Here is a 25,500-nt window from a genome sequence, read left to right as displayed (position 1 = left end):
TCCCATTAATGATGCTGACATATAGGACCTAGATAAAGTGCTATATAAATGCTAAGTAATCACAACCAGCCTTGGCTTTGTGATTTGGGTTATCTCAGGCTACTGTGTTATGGGATCAGCCCCCTGCTGACATTCATGGTGAAGTCTGCCAGCTGCAGACTTTTTCTGGGGGGGAGGGAGCAGTAGAATGTTATAACAAGTGCCAGTACTATACTAGGAAACTTTGAAAGAAAGGATGCTATTATCTGATGGTATGCTTGTTCTTCAATATGCAATGTGTATGGAAAGGTATGCTGGTATACTAATAAGTTTTCATAATGTGGCTACTCTGGGAACCCTGAGCAAATCCTCTGTGCTGGGCATTGGTGGTGAAGGGTAGAGAGAACTCCAGAAAGAAAAAGACCCAAGCACTAATTCTGGTGGAGACTGGCACACACTCATAACTCAAAGACCAGATCTGTTTAAAATGTTCTTAAAGAGTTGTTTCTGACTACTCGGCACCAAATGACCAATGTAACTGATTTTTTCCCCATGACTTGGTTAAGTCATCCCATTGTTTTGAGACTGTGTAATTACAGTCATAATCAAAGGACCCATTTCCAACATTTGTGTAGAACAGGTGACTGTAGACCTATTCATTCTCAGGTTCATTGTCTATATAACACCAACTCAGCTCTTGAAAAATGAAAATTTCAGTTCTTAACCCCTTAGTCCTCACAATATAAAAATATATTTAGAATTTTTCCATTACAAAACAGAACTGAAAAGTTGTTTGGACATTTTTGTTGATAACTATGGTCATCTAATTTTCTTTTCTACCAAAAACTTCTGGGCATTAGGCACTTGGATTAATATATATATATATATATATATATATATATATATATATATATATATATGACATATATATGTCTTAAGACTGTAGCTAGCCGCAACCATTGATTTTATAAACAGCTTTCACTTTTAATAGATAAAGAAACAGAGTCAGGAATAAAATTTCTTACCGAAGGATACTCTGCTATTAGGTGGTAGATGTGGATTAATAATCCACATGTTTGACTCCTGCAGGATTTAGTGCACTTTCCCCTACAATATACATTAGTGGAGGGTGAGAGATTGATTAATTTCTTAGAGTCCTTTCAGACAAAAAGGCATTATGTTGCTTGAAGTAGTTGGTTAGCTGATGTTTTTTCTTATAGACAAAAGAATAGATAAGGTAATTTAAACACCATTTTAAATCTATATTCTCTTGGTCTTTTCTATAGTATACCTGTGAAAGGGACTGCAGTTACTTGATAGCACTTGTGTTTTATTCACATCTGAAGTGTTGTGTCTTTGTTTCTGTGCATTTCTAATATATACACAAATGTTATTCAATGTCTGCATGTGTGTGTGTATGTTTGTGTGGTGTAGAGGTATTAGTATTATGTTTTCCTTCATGAGATGCATATCACCCAGACTTTATCATCAGTCTACCTTCTAATTTAATGTCTGATGTCTATTTTCAGTGCATCTGTTGCATACTTTTCTAAGGTGTTCAAGAAGAAACACCCTCAGAATATATAAAAACATGCACACGGCCTTAAACACGCACATGTACACACACAGTCAGAGACATACAGCCAACACAAGCTCCCACAAAGTCCCTGGCTCTTCCCTGGATACTCCTGCTACAGCTGGCAGGTATTATTGCTGCTTCCGATGGAAACCAGTGAAGTAACCTGCTTTTTCTGTATTTGCCCTCTTTTGCTGACCAGAGATGATTGCATCAGCCTCATTTGCTTAGATTTTACCTGTTTTCTAAAAAGTAGCCTGAGCAAAAGCTTCTTCTCTGGTCAGCATTTTTGTCACAAACACCTTTACCCAGAAATTCATGTTTGGTTCACCTCATCCCGCCAGCTTTATAATTCATCAGCTCCTGAGTCTTTCTCCCATGATTCCCTGATGCAGAATTTCTGCTCGAGCAGAATCCTACACTCTGTCCAGCACACCTTGTCCTCTTCAGTCTCAAAACTGCACGAGCCATTGCCTGACCAGGGACACAAGGCCTTTCCCACGTCTGTCCTCAATTCCATCTCAGCTCTCCTTCCCAATTCTAAATGATCCCTTCCTTGGGGATCACTCCTTTGTCCGATCTCTCCAGTCCCTCTGCAGCTTCCGCCCCCTGCATTGATGTCCTAATCTCTCTTGTCTCTCAGTCTTCTCATCTTTCTTTCTGGGTCCTGATCTCTTGTCTCTCAGTCTTCTCATCTTTCTTTCTGGGTCCTGAATATATGCTCCATTTCCCTGCACAGATGGGGTGAGGCTCCCCACATACAGAGATTGGCCTAATCTCTTGTTTTGTGGTGTCCCCTCTCCCAGCCCTGGCCAGGCCTTGTTCCTGATAGAGTATTGATTAGCAAACTGGCTGGAATAGAAGCTCAGCCTAATAATAGCTCTTCTATCTCTTTTCTTAATTAATTTGATGTGTTTGGCACCAGCTCTGTTGCTAGAGGGGTATTTTCCAGGAGGCAGAGGAGTGTCAGAGGCCTTGCTCCTGTTCTTTCCCTTCCCAAATAGACTAGTATTTCAACCTGACAGCTCCCAGCCAGTCCTCTGGCTATGGAGCATTGAGTGTTTATTTTCCTGATGTTTTTATTCTGAAGTCTTTGCCAGGGTCATGTTGTTGAAGTCCGCCAAGTGACAGCAGCCCCTGACCCTGCTACTGAATCTGACACATTTTACAGGTACGGCTGTTGTCAGAAAATTATAGAAGCCAAAAGCAAAAATAAAAGAGGACTTCAGAGGTCATCTTGGACATGACCCTGTCTCCAGTCTAGTACCCATCCATTTCTGCCCAGGTAAATTAGAAAAGATCTAGTATTCAAAGTGCTACACGAGAGGAATGGATGTCACACTCTTTAATTCCCATTCCATTATCTAACAGCTCTCCCTGCCAGAATAATATACTTCATTACATGGACCCACAACTTCTTCTTTTCTTTCCTTCTTTTTTAAATCCTCACCGGAGGATATGTTTTTACTGATTTTAGAGAGAGAGGAAGGGACAGAGAGAAACATTGATGTGAAAAAGGAACATTGATTGGTTGCCTCCCATATGCACCCCTATCGAACCCGCAACCTAGGTATGTGCCCTGAGCAGGAATCGAACTGGCAACCATTCAGTGCATGGGGTGATGCTCCAACCAACTGAGCCACACCAGCCAGGGGTTTCCTTTTTAATGGCAGGCCCTTTTCACTTCAATGGTTCTCCCCAAAAGTGGGTGATGGTGAATATAACATAGTATCAACTTGAAAATGTGAATTAGCAGATTGGACATAATCCAGAGAAAGTGGACCAAGTAGTCATCCATTATGTATAATTCAATATTTAACCCAATCTACATTCTTTCCAAACACCAGAGTAATTTCTAGACTGACTCAGCTGTTAACCATAGACATCCAAAGTCCTTGCTGGCTAACAATGATAAGCAGGTTTCCAAGTTTAGATTAGTCTCATTCACAGATTTAAATGCTTTTTTTCTACCCACATCCACACTACAGCTCTTCCCCAGCTCAGTCTTAGAAAATGCTGGTGCCGCTCAATAGCATGCACATTTAATAAGGGTCTAGGTAATGCCAAGCAACTGGTCATAAGCGGAGAAAAATGTCATCTGGTTAATCCATCCACTTGTGCCACATATCTGGATATTTGGGAATAATTCAATAAAGGATTGAAGTTTTATTTTGTCAGCATGCAGCCCTAAAATCTTGTAGTTGAGCAGTGTCCATGAACAGAGTTAACTGCATCATTAACACTTCAGTTATCCATTTGGCATGATATGGCTGGACAGGCTTTCTTCCCACCTGATGACCTCAAAGCTGGCCTAGTGGCTTGGCACTGATTATAAAGAGAGATGCCAGTGTCTCAAAAGTGCCAGAGAGTCTGGCAGGCATCCTGACTATTAGACAGCTGCTATATTTCCATAACAGAAGAAGCAGAATGCAAAACAGAACTGCAGGAGTGAGATGGCCCTGTTTCTAGTGTTGGAAGAGACAAAAAGATAGGAACTCATTTCCTGAGAGTGACTCTAGTCTACATATTCAGGGAAGAGGATGGGCGGGGAGGAATTTGGGTGAACCAATTCAAAGCAAATGTGTTTTCATCACCTTTGGAGAATATGCTTTCATACCAGCTACCTTTTCAAGGAATTGATTGGGTTGTTTCTACACAACCTAGAGAAATATACAGTGATTCTTTACTTAGATATAGAAATATATCAAATCAGCCGAAACCGGTTTGGCTCAGTGGATAGAGCGTCGGCCTGCGGACTGAAGGGTCCCGGGTTCGATTCCGGTCAAGGGCATGTACCTTGGTTGCGGGCACATCCTCAGTGGGAGGTGTGCAGGAGGCAGCTGATTGATGTTTCTCTCTCATCGATGTTTCTAGCTCTCTATCCCTCTCCCTTCCTCTCTGTAAAAAATCAATAAAATATATTTAAAAAAAATATATCAAATCAAATAATTATAATAATCTACTTAAATTCTTAAACTGTCCAGATTTACAGTCTCTTGTCTACATGTCAAAATAAGTAACTAATTGCCAAAGTTCTGCTTCATTTGGTGATATATAGTTTCCAACTACAGTAGCCCTGATTTAGTTGGTTTATCTCCACAACTCAAAATCACTAAAACATTGTTCAAGCCAATCCTTGACTCGCTCAATCTCTTCTTGAATCACTAGCGGGTCTGAAACAGTGTTGAGGATAGGGGGAGGAAGAGAAACACAAGATTAAGAAATAGAAACCCCCCTCTTTCCCTAGTCCATAGGCATCTAAGATGAAGCAATCTTAGAGTTAGGGAAGGAAGATTTCACATTCAATCAAACTCAGAGTCTTTTTTTTTTTAAGTGGGGTTTTAAACATTTTTAAAAAATATATATATTTTATTGATTTTTTACAGAGAGGAAGGGAGAGGGATAGAGAGTTAGAAACATCGATGAGAGAGAAACATCGATCAGCTGCCTCCTGCACTCCCCATACTGGGGATGTGCCCGCAACCAAGGTGCAACCAAGGTACGTGCCCTTGACGGGAGTCGAACCTGGGACCCTTGAGTCTGCAGGCCGATGCCCTATCCACTGAGCCAAACCAGCTAGGGCCAAACTCAGAGTCTTGAAGTTACATTGGACTGAACATTTTAACTACAGAATTGAAATTGTGTATATAACTTAAAGATGTTATATGACTTGAAGCTGTTATAGGACTGTCTGTTACCTAAGACTGGGTAGAAGAGTCTTGGAGCCTCCTGCAGTTTTAAACCCGAGAACCAAGAAGGATTACCTAACATCCATTGACATTTTAAGGGGTGATAGAAAACAAAAATTAAGTTGCATTTTGTCTTGTAGAAAGAGAGTATCAGTAAGGATGGACTGGATGACAATAATAAACTCTAAAATGTGCATAGGCTCAGACACATAGAATGTTATTTCTCCCTCAGGTAAAGTGCTGGACAAATGATTCTTATCAGTGGACAGCTCTCCTCTACATGCAATTCTGGGATCCAGGCTCTTCCCATTTGTGTCTTCACTGTTCCCTGGGACTTCAAGGTTGGCATCCAAACACAGAAAGCATTGGAGAGAGGGGATGGGGACATAGCACTTGCTAAAGCAGTCACATGGCCACATCAAACTGCAAAGAAAGATGGGAAATGTAGTCCAGCTGTGGGCCCAAGAGAAGAACTACCAGATTTGGGGGGAGGAGTTGCTATAGAGACCAACCTGGAAAATCCTCATGGAGTTCCAATGGTTCAACCACTGTAGAGAGCATACTTGTAATAGTACTTTTTTCTTAACAACAAAAAAATCATCACTCTCCAAAGAGACTTTTCTCCAGATGGTGTGTGTTGATGAATGGATGAATGGGAGAGAAAGGAGAGGACTCCAGTGAAAGAACAGGAATAGAAGTGACAACAATCAGGTGGCCATGAAGATGAAGAAGTCTCCTGTAACTTGACTACTCAGATCTTCCACTTGCAGGAACCCGATTTCCCCCCACCCACCCACCCCTCAGCCTCCTCCCGTTTCTGGCCTCTTGTGTAATGAAGATGTGCCTGAAACCCCTAGGTCTTGGGAAGCCTGGAAGTGGATGCAGTCCTAAAAAACAAACAACACCTTTTTGCTACTGAAAGAATCCAGTAAGATTTGCCACAGGACACAGAAGCCAGTAAAATCCAGTGAAGGCAGGGGAATTGCCTGGCCCTTCAACCCTAAACAAAATCATAGTTTACATGAGATGAATTCCCAAATTGGATTTAATTTTTTAAAAGTGCCTCATTTTGGACCAGAAGACACATATGGTAACAATGAGATCATTCCAGTAAGAATTTGCATGTTTACACACACGCGCGCGCGCACACACACACACACCACTCTTTCTGGGGCGTTTCACCCGTGGTGGAGCAAACAGCTTCGCAGGACCGGTCGCTGAAAGCAGTCTCCGGCAACTCAATCCCCTCTGTTACCTATATCATAGGCCTTAAACTTGCTAATAAAAGGGGGTCTCTATTCTCCTCCCAGAGGTTCCGTTCTGCAGCGACAGTCACTACCTTCTTCATGCATGCGTGCAGGAAGCACTTCCTTTTCTCCCCGTTTCGCTGGAGTTTTGTGTTAAGCATTCTCTCCTGCCTGCTTTCTTGAGGTGCTGGAACACATGCTGGAAAAAGCAACGCCGGCGGGGGGGCGGGGGGCGAGGAGGAGAAGGTCTGTCAAACCTCCAAGCTAAGAGCAAATAAGGCTTCCTACGTAAATAAATGAAAAGTACTTTGGAAAAAAATAATCCGTTAGTGTAGACACTTGGGCGTTGAGATGACTCCCCTGCCCCTCCAATGCCACGATTAAGAAGGACCCTGCCGGCCCCTTTTGGCGTGAGCAGCTCTGAGGGTTACAAAGCTGCCAAGTGAGGTTTTGGGGACTTGGAAAGTCAGGAGTCTCTCGCTTCACTCCCGCCGCTCCTCCTCGCCCTCCCGCGCGGAAGCCGGCGCGATGGCTTCGAAGATCTGGGGACCAGGCGGCAGGAGACGAATGGCCTGGGCGGTAGGGCCGCGCGTCCCCTGGCCACCACCCGCCGCTCCGACGCTGCCTGGAGGGGGGCCGCCCCTCTGGTAAAACGGCTTTTGGGGGCGAAGGGTCACAGCCACGCGAGGGCGAAGGAGGGAAAGTGGCGCGGCCCCCTACAGTGGAGACGGTGCAGCGGACCCAGCGCCTGGGAACTGCGGGAGGCGCGGGGCGGATGCCCGGCCCTAGTGCGGCGCCAATCCACACAAATTCCGCCAGGAATGTTTGCAAATTAATATTTCTCCCTATTTGCCTTGCCTACCCCCTTTAAATCAATCTATTCACACACACACACACACACACACACACACACACACACACACGAAAAACACAAAGACGTGGACGGGCAGGCGCCACCGGGTCTGGGTCCTGAGGTCCTGCCGGGTGCAGATTTCGTTTGGTTCAGGTTGAGAAAATGAGGGTGGCCCGGTCCCAGGCAGGAGCGTGGGGACCTCGGCCTCTGAACTGTGTCTGTAAACAGTCTGGGGGGCCCTGGGAGGAGCGCTCTCCCCAGCTGCCCGCAGGATGTTCTGCGGGGCCGCTTTCGCACCGCTGCACCCCGGATCACGGTGGGGGTGACCAGAGAAAAAGCTCTGAGCACATGACCCCGCACTCCTCGAAGTCGCAGGCCTGAAAGCGCAGGTTGAACGCACGCGGCTGTGGCGCGGGAAGGAGAAGGCCAGTCCTCAGCTCAGGGCGCAGCCGTCCCTCCGGCCCATTCCGGCTGCAGGCGGCCGTCCGTTTTCGAAGGCAGAATAGGAAGCTGCTGGGGAATTAGATAGAAAGGCAGTATTTCCGGGCTCTTTGAACAGCCCTGGGAAAGAAAATTGAATAATGCGAGATGATGGCCCCACTTTCTTTTCCGATGAAGCCCCCTTGTTCCCCCACCACCACCACCATGAGCCTGTACCTCGAGCTGGCTCTGTCCCCAGGGCCACAAAAAGGTATCTTTTGGGCCTTGAGAAGGGGGCCCTTTAAATACTTGAAACTGAAGCTACCAAGTAAAGGTTGAAGAAATGGTGGAGAGGGAGGTGCCTAGGGCGGTTTCTTCATTGTCCTAGGGGCTTAATCGCAAGAAACAACAACAGCCTGTAATTATTGGAATCTAGGGTTTGTAACCAAGGAAGATTTTGAAGTTATTACAGATACGCTCCCTGTTCCGATAGCATGGACCTCATGTTCCAGGCCCTCTGTGTGGGGTGGGTCCCAGCTGCCAGGTTCTCCATGGAAGTGGGGGGACAATACTAAAGCGTTCTAAAGAAAAACATCATCACAGCAAAATCGTCTTTAAACATCGGACAACTCTTCCTCTCACTTACCTTTGATTATTTGAGTAATTTAGGAAAAGGTGAATTCTGATTGCTTGTGGGGACTCATCATGGCTGGAAAGGAAAAAGACCCCCCCCTCCAAAAAAAGAAAGGAAAATCTAATGGAGACCCGTGCAGTGCGCTCTGCAGGATGGTGGGCTGGGTCCTCCGTGCATTTTTTCCTAGTTGTACAAGGACAGAGCCTTTCTGGGGTGTCTGGAAGGATATTGTTTCTGTTATGATAAAAGGCATGAAGCTAGATAGAGTTAGCGAAATTCAGATGGAAGGAAAGGGAGCTCAAGCACAGATTTTCTACTTAGCTTGATGGAAAATATGTATCTTGGCAGGAATAATATTTGGGTTGTAGCTTTTCCCAGGATGATCGTAGAGGCTGGGTAGGACCAGTCCCCTCCACATAACCTTTAGGCTGAATATGCAATTGCAGAGTGAATTTGGGCATCACCCCCACTTGACATGAACTGGCAGGTGCAGATCCATATTCCAAGCTGGGCAGAGTGTCTGAGAAATCCCTACTGGGTCAGACCCTGAGGAGTGAGCCCTGAGAGGCCGGGGTGGAATCGGAATGGGTGTCTCTGGATCTAGCAAAGAGCACTCCTCCAATGGCTGCACCCAGAGGCCCAGACGGTCAGATCCAGCCAGCAGTCATCTTGCAGGGAGAGGGTTCAGGATTGGGCTTTTTTTCTTCCCAAGATAAATCACATTTGGAAAACCCTTTTTTTTTAAGGGTTGGGCTAAGATTTGAAAGGTAATGAGAGGGAATTCCTTACTGGCAATGTTTAAAAGGAGAAATCCACCACTGCTTATAATCCTATTCCTACTATTTAAAGTATAAAGTATCCTAAAGAAAAGATTTAATACAAGGTGGGGCAAAAGTAGGTTTACAGTTGTGAGTATGCGAAACAGTTTATTCTTGTATTATTATTTATTGATTATTGTATTATTTTCCATACGAACCACTGTAAACCTACTTTTGCCCCACCCTGTACAGGAAATCTGTAGACCCACAAGGCACCAAGTTTAGAAGTACATTTGAAACATGTCTAACTATATGGGGATATTGTCATTGAGAGTTTCTATATAAAATATGACCATGCCACTTTATATGTATTATATGCAGCAAATGGCAACCAATAAATAGCCACACAGAAATCAGCACTGAGATCCCTATCATCTGAATAATTTGCTTTCCCCTTTACCCTATGCCAACTAAGATTTACCCAGTTTTGCAGCAGTCTGTTCTCATGGCTTTGCTGCCTCTGGCCTCCAGCCCATCCCACCCACCCATTCACTCACTGGCCCCGTTTTTTTTTTTTTTTTTTTTTTTTTTTTTTTTTTGAAACCAGGGATTCTCTCAATCTTTTTTTGAAAAACATTTGTAGGTGTATGATTTTTCTTTTATCACTTCCATATTTCAAGACTGGACTTTTTTTTTTTTTTTAAAGAAAATAAGATGTTTTTCTCCGCCTTTTTCCTTTTGGGAGGTGTCTTTTCCACAGGAACAGGCAGAGAGAAGGAAGAGAAAGTTGGCTGTTTCTTGTTCCTGGTGGTGGTGATTGTTAACAGAAATTTGCAACCAGGAAGTGTCCCTGCAGATAAGTACAGGAGCCCTGAGACACAGGGACCTAACTCCCCAAACCTCCAAATCTGTTCACACCAGCACATCCATGAATGCCCAGCTCGGGTAAGCCCGCGCCTCCCCACACACCCGAGCTCCCAGGGATCTCATTAGAGTCTGCTCACCCCCCAGATAAAGATACCCGCCTGGGTGCTCAGCCATAGGTGCCCACAGAGCGCACACAGTGCATCCATCAGGATTGCGGGCGTGACTGCCCAGCTCGCTGGGTCAGCTCAGGCGCCGAGGAGAGTGGCGCGGGCGCTTCCTAAAGCGGGTACTGAACCCGCTGTCCTCCGCGTCGACCATTTATCGTCCTGTGTGAAGGCGGCTTTCACCAAGCTTAACCTTGATAGGAGTTATTGAAATCAAATACTAAATAATCACTACACACTGGAAAAAAAAAAAAGGCCAGCCTATTAAAATAAATAACGAACTCTCGAAATCTTGAGAGCGACCCAGAGAGAAGAGAGAAAGGCGTTGGATGCTGGCGCCCCACTCCTCCCCGCGCAAAGCCGCGGTGACTGTTACCTCTTCATGGACTTGGGACCCTAATGGGAGAAGAAAGGACTGAGGGCACTCGCCAATCAGGCTCCGGGAGTGACCAAATCTTTTTAAATCCTTGCAGGGGGAAAATTGTGCTGGAAGAACAGACTCAAAGCAAGGATTCTGCCCGTTTGAGCGAGGCAGCAACTTGGTTTCTGGCAGGCACCTATTTCCCCTAAGATGGCCGGGGAAATAAGTGGGTCTGAGAATCATATATTGAAAAGTTGCTCCTGGATATCCTCAGACCTGGTGTCTTTATTCTCTCTTTAAAATAACATTTAAAAAAGTATTTTTGCCTTACATATGCCTGAATACAATTTCCATTTAATTGCTAACCGCGTCAGAGAAAACACTAAAGGAGGTGGGTTTTAAAATGTCTGTGCCAACATATATCCTTTCTGTAGGTCTGTCAAACCCCCTTCATACATCTTAGCATCAGCATAAAGACAAGTAAATACTTAAAAACTTTTTAAAGTAAGCATGACTATGTTGTCATATTCAAGGGGAATATTTTAAAATTTTTACAAAGATTACCTAATCATATGGATATGGGTATCCATGGACATATAGCATATATTAATACTTATCTAAACTTCCCTTAACAAAGCATATATTCTATACTTACTTGTCTAGAGATGATAGGTCTATAATAGATGAAAGAAAAGTAAATCTCTATTACTTCTTTGGAGGGAAATTCATTAATAAGCCAAGCACAGAAAAAAAAAAGTGCTTTAAGTCACAAATGCAGATTCTAGCAGAAAAGGATCTTCGTAAGGCCTCAGAATAGGAAAGGGATTGCACAAGGTTCCCCTCCTCCCATGCCTTAAGAATTGCATCTCTGAAAAACTTGAGGATGCTCTTTTCTCCCATCCATTTGCTTATATAGTAGCCCAGCCAAAGGAGAGAAGGCCACCTCTAGAGAGAGCTGGAGTTGGTGGATTCATGGGGGTCTTGTTCAAGTTCACACCCTAAATGCATTTCCTTTCCTTTCACTTCTACCCAATCAGCCTGCCCCAACAGCACCCCTGACACCATTGACCTGAAAATATCTCCATGCTATACAAGTACAAGGCACATCCATTGCAACACATGTTCCCCAGCATGTTTGATACCCAGGAATGTCCAAAAACCCAACTCAACAACCGTTCTACCCAGAATGCTGAGGGTCATCAAGTGCCTGAAAACTCGGGTGGTCTCTATTCCTTGAGAGGTATTTCTTCTTATCTGAGTTAACTTTTCTCTGACTTAGCAAGTGAATGCAGACATTTCTGGGAAGAGAGAAAATGAATGTCCCCATCCTTCTTTCTACTTCTTTAGGTTTCACTGACTTTGATGCATGTACAAGAAAACTCCACAACAAAGAGAAAAAGAAGTTCTTTTAAATACTCCATAGAGAAAGGGAAGTTTGGGTGAAAAAGAGAAGGCGGTAAGAGAGGGAGCCTGACCGCCCTCGCCAAGGATATCGTAGGGATAGTTTCCCTTCAGTCACTAAAACTGCACCAAATTACATATATATTTTAGGAAGTTTGAATTAATCACCACTAGCAGGACTCTTGTGCCAAGTACCCTCCTGCCTTTAGCTCCATAGATCCCAAGCAAGGGTGGCTTTTTTTCAAAGAGGGGTTTCTTTTCTTGGTTTACTGGAGTCTTGGGAGTTCACCTCCCCCCCCTTTTTTTGGAGATGGTGAAATTAAATTTTCTTTCTTTTGATAAGGCATCTTTTGAAAGTTGATTAATTTTTGGGGTTCTGCTCAATGAGTGATCAGAGTATGTCTTCTGCTATGACTTCTGAGGGTACCTGGTCATGAGGAGAACTAGGCTGTGGTTCATTTAGGGTACAACTTTCTCTCTTCCCCATGTTGAAATATATATATGCGTCCTCTACCATCTGCCTTTTAGGGTCCCACCAAACTCCAGTTCCCAGCATTATGGTGGCATTAATGGGGTCTCTCACCTAATTAGAGTTGAAATGTCCAGCCCTCAGCTATGCCTTTTACATTTAGTCTTTCTCTGGCAGAGGTTAAATGATCCACTTTAACCAGAAGAACGCTGTTTTGGAATCCACAGCCCCTTCTTGCCCTGATGGGGAAAATATTATTTTCCATATTCTCTTTTAAAATAACTGGAAATTAGAGAGAGGTGGGAGAAAGAGAGAGGGCCAGCGGCGGGGGGGGGGGGGGGGACGCAGAGGGACACCCATGAACCTGGGAGGTGGCATCTGGGTGCATGCCTACTTCCTTTCCAGGAGCCCCAAATCTAACCTTTAAAAGATGGAGGAAATGATCGAAAGTGATAAATACCTTTTCCAAGCTTTTGGTTTGTTGGCTTTCGGACCAAAAGGGGCCTTTGTTAGATCTCTGCAAGGAAGCCAAATCCAGCCCCCAGTCAACACTCCTCCACCTCTTGCCCAACCCCCCTCAGCTCTCCTGTCTAACTTGAAAATGAACTTGGACTTCCCTCTCAGACAGGCCCTAAAACCAGGAGAGATTTTATTTGTCTGTTTCTGAAGGGCTTCCTAAAGGGGGAGGTGTTTGGGGGAGAAAGGAAAGGGACAGAGGGCACTCTCTCCCACAGCAGAGGACGGGATGGGGGTAGGAGCTCTGGGGAGGCAAGCAGGGGGAGGAGATACTTTGTTAATTTCTTAACTTTGTGTTTGTCCCCTGAACTTCTTTTATCAACTGGGGGTGGGGGAGGGCAAGTGACTGGCTGAGATGCTGCCAAAAAAGAAAAGGGAGCCGGAGGGATGAGGATTGGAAAAGAGGCGGCCTGGGGAAGGAGAGAATGAGGAGGGCTGGGAAGGGGCTCTGTGATGAGCTTGGCAGGGGCTGGGAAGCAGTGGAAGAAAGAAGGTTGGGGTAGGGACCTTGGAGGTCACTGGAGGTTTCCTGAGAGTTCCCCAGGGAAGGGGTCACCTGATCGCCCTGCCCAAACCCACTGTACCACCAGGCAGGGTCTGCGATTAGGAGCAGGCCGGAGGAGAATCCAAGAAAAGAGTGGTGATAAGAGCCTAAACCAGGACTCCTATGTAGGTCCCTGCAGAACCAAAAAGGACAGTTTGGTGTGGCTCCCCAGACTGTAAGCCCTGAGTGGGCAGCAGAAGGGAGTGGATTTCTTTTTTTTCTTTTTTAATATATTTTATTGATTTTTTACAGGGAGGAAGGAAGAGAGAGTTAGAAACACCGATGAGAGAGAAACATCAATCAGCTGCCTCCTGCACACCCCCCACTGGGGATGTGCCTGCAACCAAGGTGCATGCCCCTGACCGGAACCGAACCCGGGACTCCCGAGTCCACAGGCCAACGCTCTATCCACTGAGCCAAACTGGCCAGGGCTGGATTTCTTTAAGGTATGAAAGAGGGGAGTGAATAGGCCTGGAGGAAGGCAAGTTTGGGTTTGAGAGCAGAAAACACTGAAACTAGGAGAAAGGTGATGTCTCAGCCATCCTTGCCCCATTTTCCCTCGAACTGGGGGCCCAGGGAGGGAAAACAATAAATGTGGAAGACAACAGGATGGCAGCCACTGGTCAGGAGGCCAGTTCCCAGACTGGCCTGGGTGGCTCTTCTCTGAGGCCAGGCTGTGGGCGTGGAGACATTAAAGTAGAGCAGGTTCCAGAGGGACCCAGGACCTGGGAGGTGGCATCTGTGTCTGCATGCTCCTTGGGCAGCCGCGACCTTCCAGAGCCCACAGAGGTGGAGGGAAAGAGGCCAGGAGAGGGCTTGGCAGGGCCACGGAGCCCCAGCCAGGATCAGTCACTATTTTTCCCTTCCCCAACAATACCACCCTTTGCAACTCACCAGGAATTTTCTCCGAGTGTGTGGAAGGCTCTTCCTAACTCAGACACACTCTCCTCTCGGGGTGCTTTCCCTGGACCCCTAACCCATTCCTATAAGTGGCCTCTCCATCTTAAAAATTCCTTTCTTTCCTGGATGGTTCAAGCCTGATGTCCCTTCTCCTCTATAATATGTTTCCTCTTCTATCATGCAGCCTGAACCCTGGCCAGGAAAGGGACCCTCACAATCTTTGCCCACCCACCAAAGTCCCAAGTCTGGGGGCCAGAATCCAGACCCCATGGGGTGAAGCTCTTTGTTTTCCTGCAGCCTCAACCCACCCCCTCTTTTTATAACGGGACTTTCTCCCATAAAAAAGCGGGGGGGGGGGGGCGCGGAACAGGAGCTTCAGAGCTTCAAGCTCTTTTTTCTCTGGAATATGGAGGAAACAGAAGAAGGAAGAAATCAACTAATGCTTAATTTTCAGAGAAGACAATCTGGGTATTGAATAAGGGGCACACCACGCTCATTTCTCTCATCCTCCCTAGCCTGCCTGGCAAGCAAGCTACACCCAAGTGTATGCCTCAGTCCTGCACCCTCTTGCTGCCAATGCCATGAACTGCCACCTCCGGCTCTGTCTTTAATACAGTGAGCCAGGAATTCCACCCATCAACTTCAGAAAGACACGGGCATCTGCCTCCTCGTTTTCCTAGTATTTTCCTTTGGGATGTCTAAGTAGAAGATGAGCATGTAAATTAAGTGTGTACACGGAGAGATGAATAGATCCGCAGAGATCTTTATTTGCAGTAGAGGATTTCAGCAGAGGGCTGGGTATCTTTATAAACACATTTGGGCTGTGCCTACAAGGGCATGTGCCGGAACAGTGCATGCACCCTGCACAGTCCCCAACGTCACAGAGGTCACGCACGTCCCGTGAGAAGGCACAAAGGATATCGCCTCTGAGAAAAAGAATTTCAGAGTTGAACCGAGCTGGGACCCCAGTCCGCAGAAGCAGCGGAGGGCAGAGTGGCTCCGGAGCCTCGCCCTGGCAAATGTCCCTTTGTAAAAAGCCCAGAGCAGAGCTCGGCTTTCCCACCAGCCGGGGCTGCCGGGCCATTTTCCATCTTCCTTTAGTATAATGCAGCACATCCAGAGACCGGGGAGCCACACTCCTTTCCATTTGTCTTGATTTGCTGTAAACTTCGTCTGTAGTCCAGCGCCGCCGTCGCCCAGGACGTGCACCCCGGCGGGGTGGGGTGTGGACGAGTTGGGGGAGGCGCGGTGAGCGCGGAGCCCAGGGTTCAGCAGCGGCTTTCTAGGGCGGGATCGCCTCGGAGATGTAATTACTACGTTTCCAGTGGTGCGTATTCTCCTGGAGTGTTTAATTTGGTTTTATTTGTGTCTCAGCGAGATCCACATTTTTTTCGGGGGAGGAGAGAGAAGCGACCCCAGGCTTAAAGTTAATTAACCAACAACGCTTTACTCTCCGCCGCCCGCCCGCGGGCTCTGGCAACGCCGCCTCCCGCCCCGCTCGCTCGGCGCGCCCCAGCCGCGGAGCCGGCAGTTTCAGGCGCGGAAGGTGTTGGGGAACCGAAAGAAAGAGCATAGGACACCTCACCGGCCACTTTTAACTCCCTTAGCCCTGAACTTCCCCCTCCAGCCTTCTCACTTCTCCAAGTCTCCTGGGGAGCTACATCTTCTTAGACTGGTCTTCTTGACCAAGGGGACGTTGGTTCCAGCTTTTTCCTCTTGTCGCTAAATTTTGGCCGCACAGTGCCCCTAATAAATGGAATTGTAAAATGGCCGGATTAATTAAATCTATATCTCATTGCAACAGGAATAGTTAATGTCCTTACATAAACCTGGAAAAGAACATACTATTAATTTTATTTATTGCTGGGCAGCCCTGCACCCAGATCCTTCCCGCGGTTCTGCCCCCTACTCCCAGAAGCTGGGGGACGTCTTTGGGGTCTGGCCCGATGAACTCGCCTCTAGCACTGGGCTAAAGCATTCGTGTACCTGGGAGGGAGCCCCAGGTTTGGAGTGGGAATTTCAGGCCCTTTGTCCTCGTGGCCCCACGGAGCACGGTCCTTGTCGCCTGGGTTCTCCACTCCTCACGGATCCCGCACATCACAGGAGGGGAAGCCAGGGCCTCAAGACAGCTTCTCCCCTCTTGGCTGGAAACCCATCCAAAAACCTTCCCACCCACCTACCCCCACCAGCCAGGCCACAGGCAGACGTGGGGGGCCAAGGTCACAAGACCCAGTCTAGACTGGCCAGGCCAAGTTTACTCTCCTCATTTCACCTTGACCTTGGACTCCGGAGGCAGGGAAGCCAGTTTCCCAGACAGGAGCTGGCTCCCAGAAAGACCCACCTTCACTTCGTCTCATCTCTCCTCCTTCTACCATCATCACCGCTCGCGTGCTAGCCTACTTCTGTTGTATTTTCTTCCTACTGCCAGCCCGGCCTGAAGCCTGATTTCCAAAATCTAAGGATGTTGATCACACTGACAAAGATTAGTCTCTTATCTTAACTCACCCTTGCCAGGACGATCTCCATGCTCTCCATCTTCAAACACCACCTTCCCCCTACAGGAAGAAGGGAGACTGCATGGGCTGGGTCTCAGTATAGACCTGGCCATTTGCTCTTGGGGCTGGCGGGGTCCAGTGGGTCTGGCTTAGCCTGAGGTGACTGTGTGCTGCCTGGACAGGAGTACCCAGCATGTAAACGATGTAGCAGGGGCAGAAAAGAGGGAGATGCTGCAGCCCCTCTCCTCTCTTTTCCCCCCTCTCTCTTTATGACCTCTTCTCCTCAGGGAGGCCCTGTGCTGAAAGGGAACTTGGCTCAATTCCACAGAAATGTGCCCTGGAAAGAGTTGACTCTGTTAAGGTGTCGCATTGGGCATAGGAAGGCACCTACATCGGGAGATTGGGAGGGAAGAAGTGGGGGGGGGGGGGCTTTACCGTAAGTTGGTGTTAATTTGTACTTTGAAATATGGGACAATTTTAAAGCATGAAAACAATTCACACTATAAGAGAGCGACCCCAAGAAAGCCCTGGGAGCTAAAACTGCACTGATCCCGGCTCTGCCTGGCCCACTGGCCCTCACCAGCCTAACGGCCCAGGGCTGGCCACCCGGCTGAGGTCGGTCCTCCTGGGGCCTCCCATCTCTCCCTCATTTCAAGTTTCCTTTTGTACACAGATATGAGAACAGGAGTGCTCTTATTCACATCCAGGGCTTTTTTAGCTTTCCTAGACCTAATCCTCGCCCCCCCCCACCCCCTTTTCTTTGAAAAATCTCATTCCGAGGCTTTTTATTTCTATTGTATATTGAAATTCCAGCCTATTCTATTGCCCCAATTTCCCATTTTCCTCCTTTTATTCTCTCTCCATGTTTCACTGAGAGCATCTGTGTGCGGTGATCTGTGTGCAGGGGCGGGAGGGAGGCGATCACATCCTTTCAGCACTGTTGGCTCTGCTTGAGAAAAACTTAGGGACCAGGAGTCCCTCTCAGAACACTGGGGCTTTAGGGTAAGTGGCTAAGTAGGAAATGGAAACGCCATCCCGTCATCAAAGTCTCTCTTCCTGCCCGGCTTCGGGACCTAGTGAGTTTCAGGGGTGTCTGCCTGGGCCACAGCTGGGCTCCCCACGCCCTGCCCCCCCTTCCCCCCCCCCCCCGCGCCCTGACGCCTGCTTTCTAGTTTCTTCATTTATTAGGAAAAAAAATCCAGTTTCTCCCTCACCCTTAGCTGCAAGTTCCAATCCACTCACAGCGATCTTTTGGGGGGTGGGGGTGGGATTTGTTTCCCCCACATACATCCTATGCCTAGGGGGAGACGCCCAGGAACAGTCCTCGTCTCTCCAGACCCCTTTGCGTCGGCCAAATTCAGCCTCCTCGCCCCCTCCTCATTCTCCCTCCCCTGGGCCTGCCAGGGGCGTTGCCCTGTCCCTTTAAATCTCCCAGCTCCCTCCTCTTTGCCCCTCCTGACAGCCAATCTGCATAGAGCTTTTCCACTTTGCCCCGCCCCATCTGGAGGGGTGGGAACTCCTGGAGACCGGGCCCGGCACGCTTGGCTCTGGCCAAGTCACGTGGGCGCTGGAGGGGTGTGGAGGGGAGGCGGGCGGCAGCCGGCGGATTTCTTAATGAAGTGTCCCCGCATGCGTAGAAGGAATCAGGCGAGGGAGGTGGAAACACCGGGAGGAGGAGGGGAGGGGTGGGGAGGGACAAGAGGAGGGATGGGGGAGGGGAAAAGAGAGCGAGGTGTCTCCCCAGCTCGCTGCCTCTGGCAAGTGGAGTTTTTAAAAAGCTCGAGCAGATCATGTCATGACGACTTCGCTGCTCCTGCATCCGCGCTGGCCAGAGAGCCTTATGTACGTCTATGAGGACAGCGCGGCGGAGAGCGGCAGCGGCGGCGGCGGGGGAGGCGGCAGCGCGGGCGGAGCGGGGGGCGGCTGCAGCGGAGCGAGCCCCGGCAAAGCCCCGAGCATGGACGGGCTGGGCAGCAGCTGCCCGGCCAGCCACTGCCGCGACCTGCTTCCACACCCCGTGCTGGGCCGCCCACCGGCTCCCCTGGGAGCCCCTCAGGGTGCCGTCTACACGGACATCCCAGCCCCGGAGGCGGCACGACAGTGCGCCCCGCCGCCCGCGCCCCCCACCTCGTCCAGCGCCACCCTGGGCTACGGCTACCCGTTTGGTGGCAGCTACTACGGCTGCCGCCTGTCGCACAACGTGAACCTGCAGCAAAAGCCTTGCTCCTACCACCCGGGCGATAAGTACCCGGAGCCGTCGGGCGCCCTGCCCGGTGACGACCTGTCCTCCAGAGCCAAGGAGTTCGCCTTCTATCCCAGCTTCGCCAGCTCCTACCAGGCGATGCCCGGCTACCTGGACGTGTCGGTGGTGCCTGGGATCAGCGGGCACCCGGAGCCGCGTCACGATGCGCTCATCCCTGTCGAAGGCTACCAGCACTGGGCGCTCTCCAACGGCTGGGACAGTCAGGTGTACTGCTCCAAAGAGCAGTCGCAGTCCGCCCACCTCTGGAAGTCTCCCTTTCCAGGTAAGGATGGGGCCCGACTGCCGCGGCCGCCGCCAGGGACCCTCCCCGCCCCGCCTGCCCCCGGGCTCCGCGCCCCAGCCACCCCCGCCGTCTGGCCCCGGCGCGCCGGCTTTGCTGGGCTGCCGATGGAGCTGGCCCGGCGAGCTGCGCTGAGGAATGCTCCGGGGAAGAAATCTGCTCCGACACGTTCCCCGAAGCTGCCTGGCTGAGAGTGAAGCAATCACAGGCGCCCGTGCGCCGGGCCGCCGGCTGCGCTCGAGTCGGTAGCTCGCCTCCTCCTCCCCCAGCCGGCTCCAGTCTCACGCGTGGCTCTGTGCCGGCGAAGCCCGCTTCCGGCTAAGAATGGGGGTGGGGTGGGCCTAGAGTACCTAGGAATCCACAATCCAGCCCCAAACCCTCAACCCACCGAATAACTAGGGGGGGGGAATAGGAACCCCCATTTTCTTTGCCAGAATTTCCAAGATCGTTCAGGAACTAGACAGTTTGTGTGTGTGTGTGTGTGTGTGTGTGTGTGTGTGTGTGTGTGTGTGTTTTAAATAGGGGTCCGATTTGCCACGGTCTACAGCAATATAGGATACTACTTTTCTCTTTTCTTTTTTTATGTATTCAAAAAATTTGTCCATGAATTTCCTGATTGTTAAAGGACCAGAGCTAAAATCTCTCTTGAGAGGGTGTGTAGAGAAGGAAGTTTGAATCCCTCTCCTGAGATATAAATTTTATTTTCCTCTCTGGTATACTGAGTTCACATAATGTGGGTGTTTCCACTGCTAACTCCCCCAAGTGTGGGGAGAGAGAGTTATCCATGCCTCAAACACAGAAAGAAGGTGGTAAGGATGAGAGGTATAGGGGAGGAAGACCTGTTCTGAAGGGATCTGGGGTCCAGGCCCAGGCTGAGAACCCCTCAGTTTTGTCTGGCTATGTGTGGGGTATGGGCAGTGGAATTCATCATTGCCCTATTCCTCTCCAAATGAGGCTTTCCCTAAATAGGAGGGGATCTTACAACCCACCCAAGCGGGAAAGACCAGTCTCAGGTTTCTGAAAACTGTATGGGAATTCAGCGCTGCACTGAGAAATCAGGATTTGGGGTCTAACAAATCCAGAGCTTCAGTCTGCTCTGGCTGTAAGCTCAGGGAGAGAGGGCTGACTGGCTCCCTTCCGATGTCCACAGGGGTACAGTGGGGCCCAGAGCAGCCACGCATGTCTCCCCATACTGCCCAGAGGTCCCCCAGTTCTGCATATGGGCCTAGGAACATTTTCATTGGCAAATATAGACTGAAGACCTCTTAAGAGGGGGCCTGAAATTCCTCTGCATCCGGGACTGGGGAAAGGGCAGATGGTGAAAATATCACTGAATTATGTTAGAAAGTGTAGCAAATAACATTCTTGTAAATATTATGAGAATACTCAATATAACATACAACTGAATACCCGGTGGAACCCACCCTAGGCACCCCATTTCTGGTTGCAAGAAGATTTAAGGATGATAGAATTTTAGTACATGGTATCATGCATTACCTATTTGGCATTGGCTATAATATTTTTACATAATAACATTCCTGTTATTAACCACCTAATATGAAACATACACTAATATATTTCTAGAATATAGGCCATTCACATGAATTAATCCCCCAATTCTCCCAAATGGAAAGGTCCTTAGGAATTGGGTATCTAGCAGGAATTCTTGGAGCAGGTGGAGCCAATAGGCCATACTAAAGGGCCAAAAGGCAGGGGAACATGTGCCCGCCAGGCCCACTCTGGGCAGAAGTGCAGGTCTAGAGCAATAGGCGATGGCTTCAATGTGAAAAAGTGAAGAGGAGCTTCTCTGGCATCCTCATGTATGCATGTGGAGTGGAGTAGGGGTGAAGGATTGAAGAGAAGTTCAGAAATATCTTTGAATAAAATATACATTTAAAAGATTCCCAGGGGGGAAAACACGCTAGAAATAAACACTTTGTGATCACAGCCGCCTAGAGAAAAATAGCTTTGAAATAAAAAATATATAGCCCAACTGAGATTTAATACACTTGCAAATTATGGCATGCAAATTACAGCATGGAAATGGTTATAAAACCCAGTGTGTCTCAGCAGCTATGTGCTCAAACAATCCCTGTGTGGAAATAGAATCAGGCTGGTGTATCACAGTGAGTGCAGAGGTCCAGGCAATAGGCAGATGAAAAAGAAATGATCTTCAGACACCCTCCATCTTTCTGCCCACACAGAGATCTTTTAGAAGCAGTGAGATTTCCAGATAACTCTGTCTATGCAATTGTGGTTTGTTCCACAGCATCTAGGCATAAACACTACTGTCTCTCTTCAGCGCCTCTGGCTCTGAGAAACCTCATCTATGGCAGTCTGAGCTGGTGTGGGAGATGGAGCAATTGTTCAGAAAGATCCAAATAATTAGGGCCAAGATGTGTTGTGGCTTCTTCCTTTCCCCCAATTATATAGACCCTTGATTCATTATTCTCTCTCTCTCTCTCTCTCTCTCTCTCTCTCTCTCTCTCTCTCTCCTTCCAATGGTGAGTGTAGACTTTTTTTTTTTTTTTTCAGAGAGAGGCAGAAATTCTGAGAGAGAATCAGCAAAGAAAGGATGGGAAGAGACAGATATGGTAGGATTAGGGGAGAGAGAGAAAGAGAAAAACATTTAGTGATTCTTTGGGCCATGCTGGAGTACCTACTGACAAGCCTTTGGATTTTGGTTGAGAAGAGCAGCTAGGATTTCTAGCTGGGCAAGGCGTCCTCTGCAAAGCCCTGTTGTGGCAGTGAGTGGGCAAGAGCGAGGGAGCAGTAGGAACATGTACACAGAGCTCCAAGAGAAAGCTATGGTTGAGCATTGATCTGATTTTTATTTGCTCCTCAAAGGTGTCTATTAGATTCCCAGGTATGAAGTGGTTTGGGTGCGTGTATGCTCTGGAGGGAGATTAGGGAAGGGTTGATTGTAATATTAATTAGCCAACTCCCCTACTTACTTTAGGCAGTATAGACACTATTCCAGGTCTAAGCTCCAGATGTTCCCACATCGTAGATCCCACTTCCTTTTCAGACAAGACAACAGACAATGAAGGGGGGCTTCTGTGAGAAGGCAAGATGGAAGGTATTCCCCCAAGAGGCCTAAAAAAAAAAAAAAAAAAACCAGCAGTTTGGTCTGACCCATGAAAAACTTGGCCAAATCAATCCTGGTAGTCTACAGAGAAAAATAGGTAATTTAGGTCAATTACTTGTTTTTTCAAACTGATTTTTAGGGTTTCATTGATTAAACCTCACTGGAAAATTAGAGTTAGCATTTAGGGGACCCAAAATTGGGTAGGTAGTTGTGAGCATTTATAGAAAGTGAGGAAAAACATCAACAACAACAAGGACAATTATCTGGTTACTTCAGGAATCAAATGCCCCTTTTATTCCATTTTGCTCTCCAGGGAAAAGAAGATATTTTATTTTTGAAAAGGAGATATTTTAAAGCTGGATTGTACCAGGAAGCTTATTTCCATTTGAGAACTCACTGTGTCATTATGCTGAGTCTGAAAATCTGGGTTTAAAATCTGGCTCTGCCACTTAAGTTATTTTACCCAGTCTACAGCCTCAGATTCTCATCTTGTAAGTGAGTTTAATAAAATAATCCTGGGGGAAAAAAAAAGTCCTGGGGATTAAAACAAACAAAAAGAAAACCTCATGATATCATTACTTACCTTCTATGTATTATTCTTGTCCCAGAATCATCAATTCCCTGAATCATAGTTACATCTGTAAGAGTAAAAAACAACTTGAGAACTGAGAGGTTTTTTTAAAAAATTATCTTGTACAAAAAATCATTTTTAACCTAAAAGATCTTCTCTGTTAAAGTTAAGTTGTTTTGTTTTTCAGATTTTTATAAAACCTTGGCCTATTCATACATAGGCAGAGACAAGTGACAAATCCAACAATTTTCCTGAGAAATTGTCATCACGAAGACAGCTAAACCAGGCCATTGGAACCCCCCTTTCCCATATTCTTCCTGAGCACTTTTCCTCAGGAGACATCTCTCCCCATCCTCTATAGACAAGGGTCCCTGGGAGGGAGCAGACCCAATGGGAATGGGTCTAGGGAAGGTGTTGTATGCGGGGGGGGGGGGGGGGGGGTGAGAACAGCATTTCAGGAAGAGCCTTGTGTTGTCATTCCCGACTGTTTCTACACTTTTAAAGGGTAGAGAATGAAGGAGAAACCCCCAATATTCTGTCTTCTTCACTAGCTTCTGCCTGAAGAAGTCTAATAATTACATTTTAAAAATTAGGGGGGCTATTTATTTAATCTCCCTACTTTCCCACTTCCCCTTGAAAGTGTGGCTATGACCTTTTTATTGACAGAGGTGAGGGTGGAGTGGAAGGGGGGTATAGGTGACATTTTTTTGTTTTTGGTTCCTGTGAAATTTTCAGAGTATAAAGAAACTGAACTACTAGTGGTTAGGATGACAAGGTATTTAGGATTTAGGGTTAGGATTCCTGCATGGGATGAAGAGAGTTTTCCTGGACTTTGGAAGAAGGGAGAGGAGGGGGTTGGAACAGAGCAGAATTTGCTCTGTTTTGGTGGGGCAGGGGGACATTGAGTTCTTTTTATAGACTTAAATGAATAGCTGATTTTTACCCCCAAGAAGGGCTCTCCTGGTGCCTTCTCTGATGGACAGACCCTGGGGCGTGGACCCTTTACTTCCAAGGACAGATTCTCTACATCTCAGGACCAGGGCCTCCTACCTTGGATGTTGTTAAATGGCTCACAAAATTGGACTCCTAGACTGAAGGGCTGCCTCGCAGGCTGGTGTCACCCGGACTGTTCTCTCTAGTGGTGCAGGCATCAGATTCCTAGTGCAGAGCCAGGGACCAAAGCCGTGAGCAGCCACTTAGTGGTCTGTGCCGACTGAAGCTGTCTCCCTGCCCACCATGTCCTTCCTCAAACCTACAACAGAACACCTTTCTCTCATCCTGGAGCAGAGGATGAGCTGATGGCTGCCCAAATGATTTAACTGCAGGAAGGCCTGCAGACCAGAGTGAAATTTGAAGGGACCCCTCTAAGGGCACAGAGTCTAGTGACACAGAGATTTTAGTGACACAGAGATTGCTGTGCCAAGCCATAATGAAGCCTGAGACAAAAGGGAAATCAGTAATACTGTCCTCGTGTTTATTTAAAAAAAAAATTGGTATTTTGTTCATCATGGATATTTTGCATTCATTTTGATGTTTTTAAAGCATTGTATTCAAGTATTGTTTATCTTGATTACTGAGTATTTTGTGCCCCCTCCTTTAAAGTTTGAACCAGAGAAAAATACCACAGTCGTGGCCTTGCTGGTAGAGACGCAAAAGATTTGGGGGCAATCCGCTGGCCCCCTTTGAGTCCCTGCCAGAACTTTGCGCCCAGTCTGCGGTGCGGTCTCGGTCTCGATGCCCGCAGCCCAGTCCAGGGTCCAGCCACGCTACTCACTAGCTGCCCGCCTGCCTTCTCTCCCCTCCTTAGACGTGGTTCCCCTACAGCCTGAGGTGAGCAGCTACCGACGGGGGCGCAAGAAACGAGTACCCTACACCAAGGTGCAGCTGAAGGAGTTAGAGAAGGAATATGCGGCCAGCAAGTTCATCACCAAAGAGAAGCGCCGGCGCATCTCTGCCACCACGAACCTCTCCGAGCGCCAGGTCACCATCTGGTTCCAGAACCGTCGAGTCAAAGAGAAGAAGGTGGTCAGCAAATCGAAAGCGCCTCATCTCCACTCCACCTGACCGCCTACCGGGCCACCTTCCCCCTCTATTTATGTCGCGGCTTTGTACCATAACCAAACTCACCGAAGGACCCTTCGCCGGTGCAGACGAATATTTAATGCTAACAAGAAAGAGGAACCGTGGCTGGGAGGCAGAGTATCCAACGGCGGGGCGCCCTGCCGCCCCCTACTCCCCAACCCATCTTCAACCCCCACCCCCATCTAGATGGGACCTACTGGGCCTCAACAGCTTTGGAGGTGGATCCCTGGCGGGCTGTGGGAGCAAAGCTGCCAGCCCCCATCCCCCCTCTCCCATCTCCTTGTAAGAAAGCCAAGTGGCAGCGAAGAACTAGATGAGCCCAATCATTCCAAACAAAGCAGGA

The 25,500-nt window shown here is 47.9% G+C and overlaps 1 protein-coding gene across 1 annotated transcript; it reads left to right on the top strand.

The window, feature by feature from the left end:
* Positions 1 to 18,668: 18,668 nt before the first annotated feature.
* On the top strand, positions 18,669 to 25,139 carry HOXC13 (homeobox C13; the record flags this gene model as incomplete). The annotated part of the gene is made up of 2 exons (XM_080661065.1): positions 18,669 to 19,398; positions 24,883 to 25,139. 2 exons carry the CDS (start codon positions 18,669 to 18,671, stop codon positions 25,137 to 25,139), a joined length of 987 nt encoding a protein of 328 aa, XP_080517191.1.
* Between the last annotated feature and the right edge of the window lie 361 nt (positions 25,140 to 25,500).

The sequence above is a fragment of the Plecotus auritus genome (genome assembly GCF_963455305.1).
Source record: "Plecotus auritus genome assembly, chromosome: 3".
Lineage (NCBI taxonomy): Eukaryota > Metazoa > Chordata > Mammalia > Chiroptera > Vespertilionidae > Plecotus > Plecotus auritus.
This window is presented reverse-complemented; position numbering and strand designations above follow the sequence as displayed.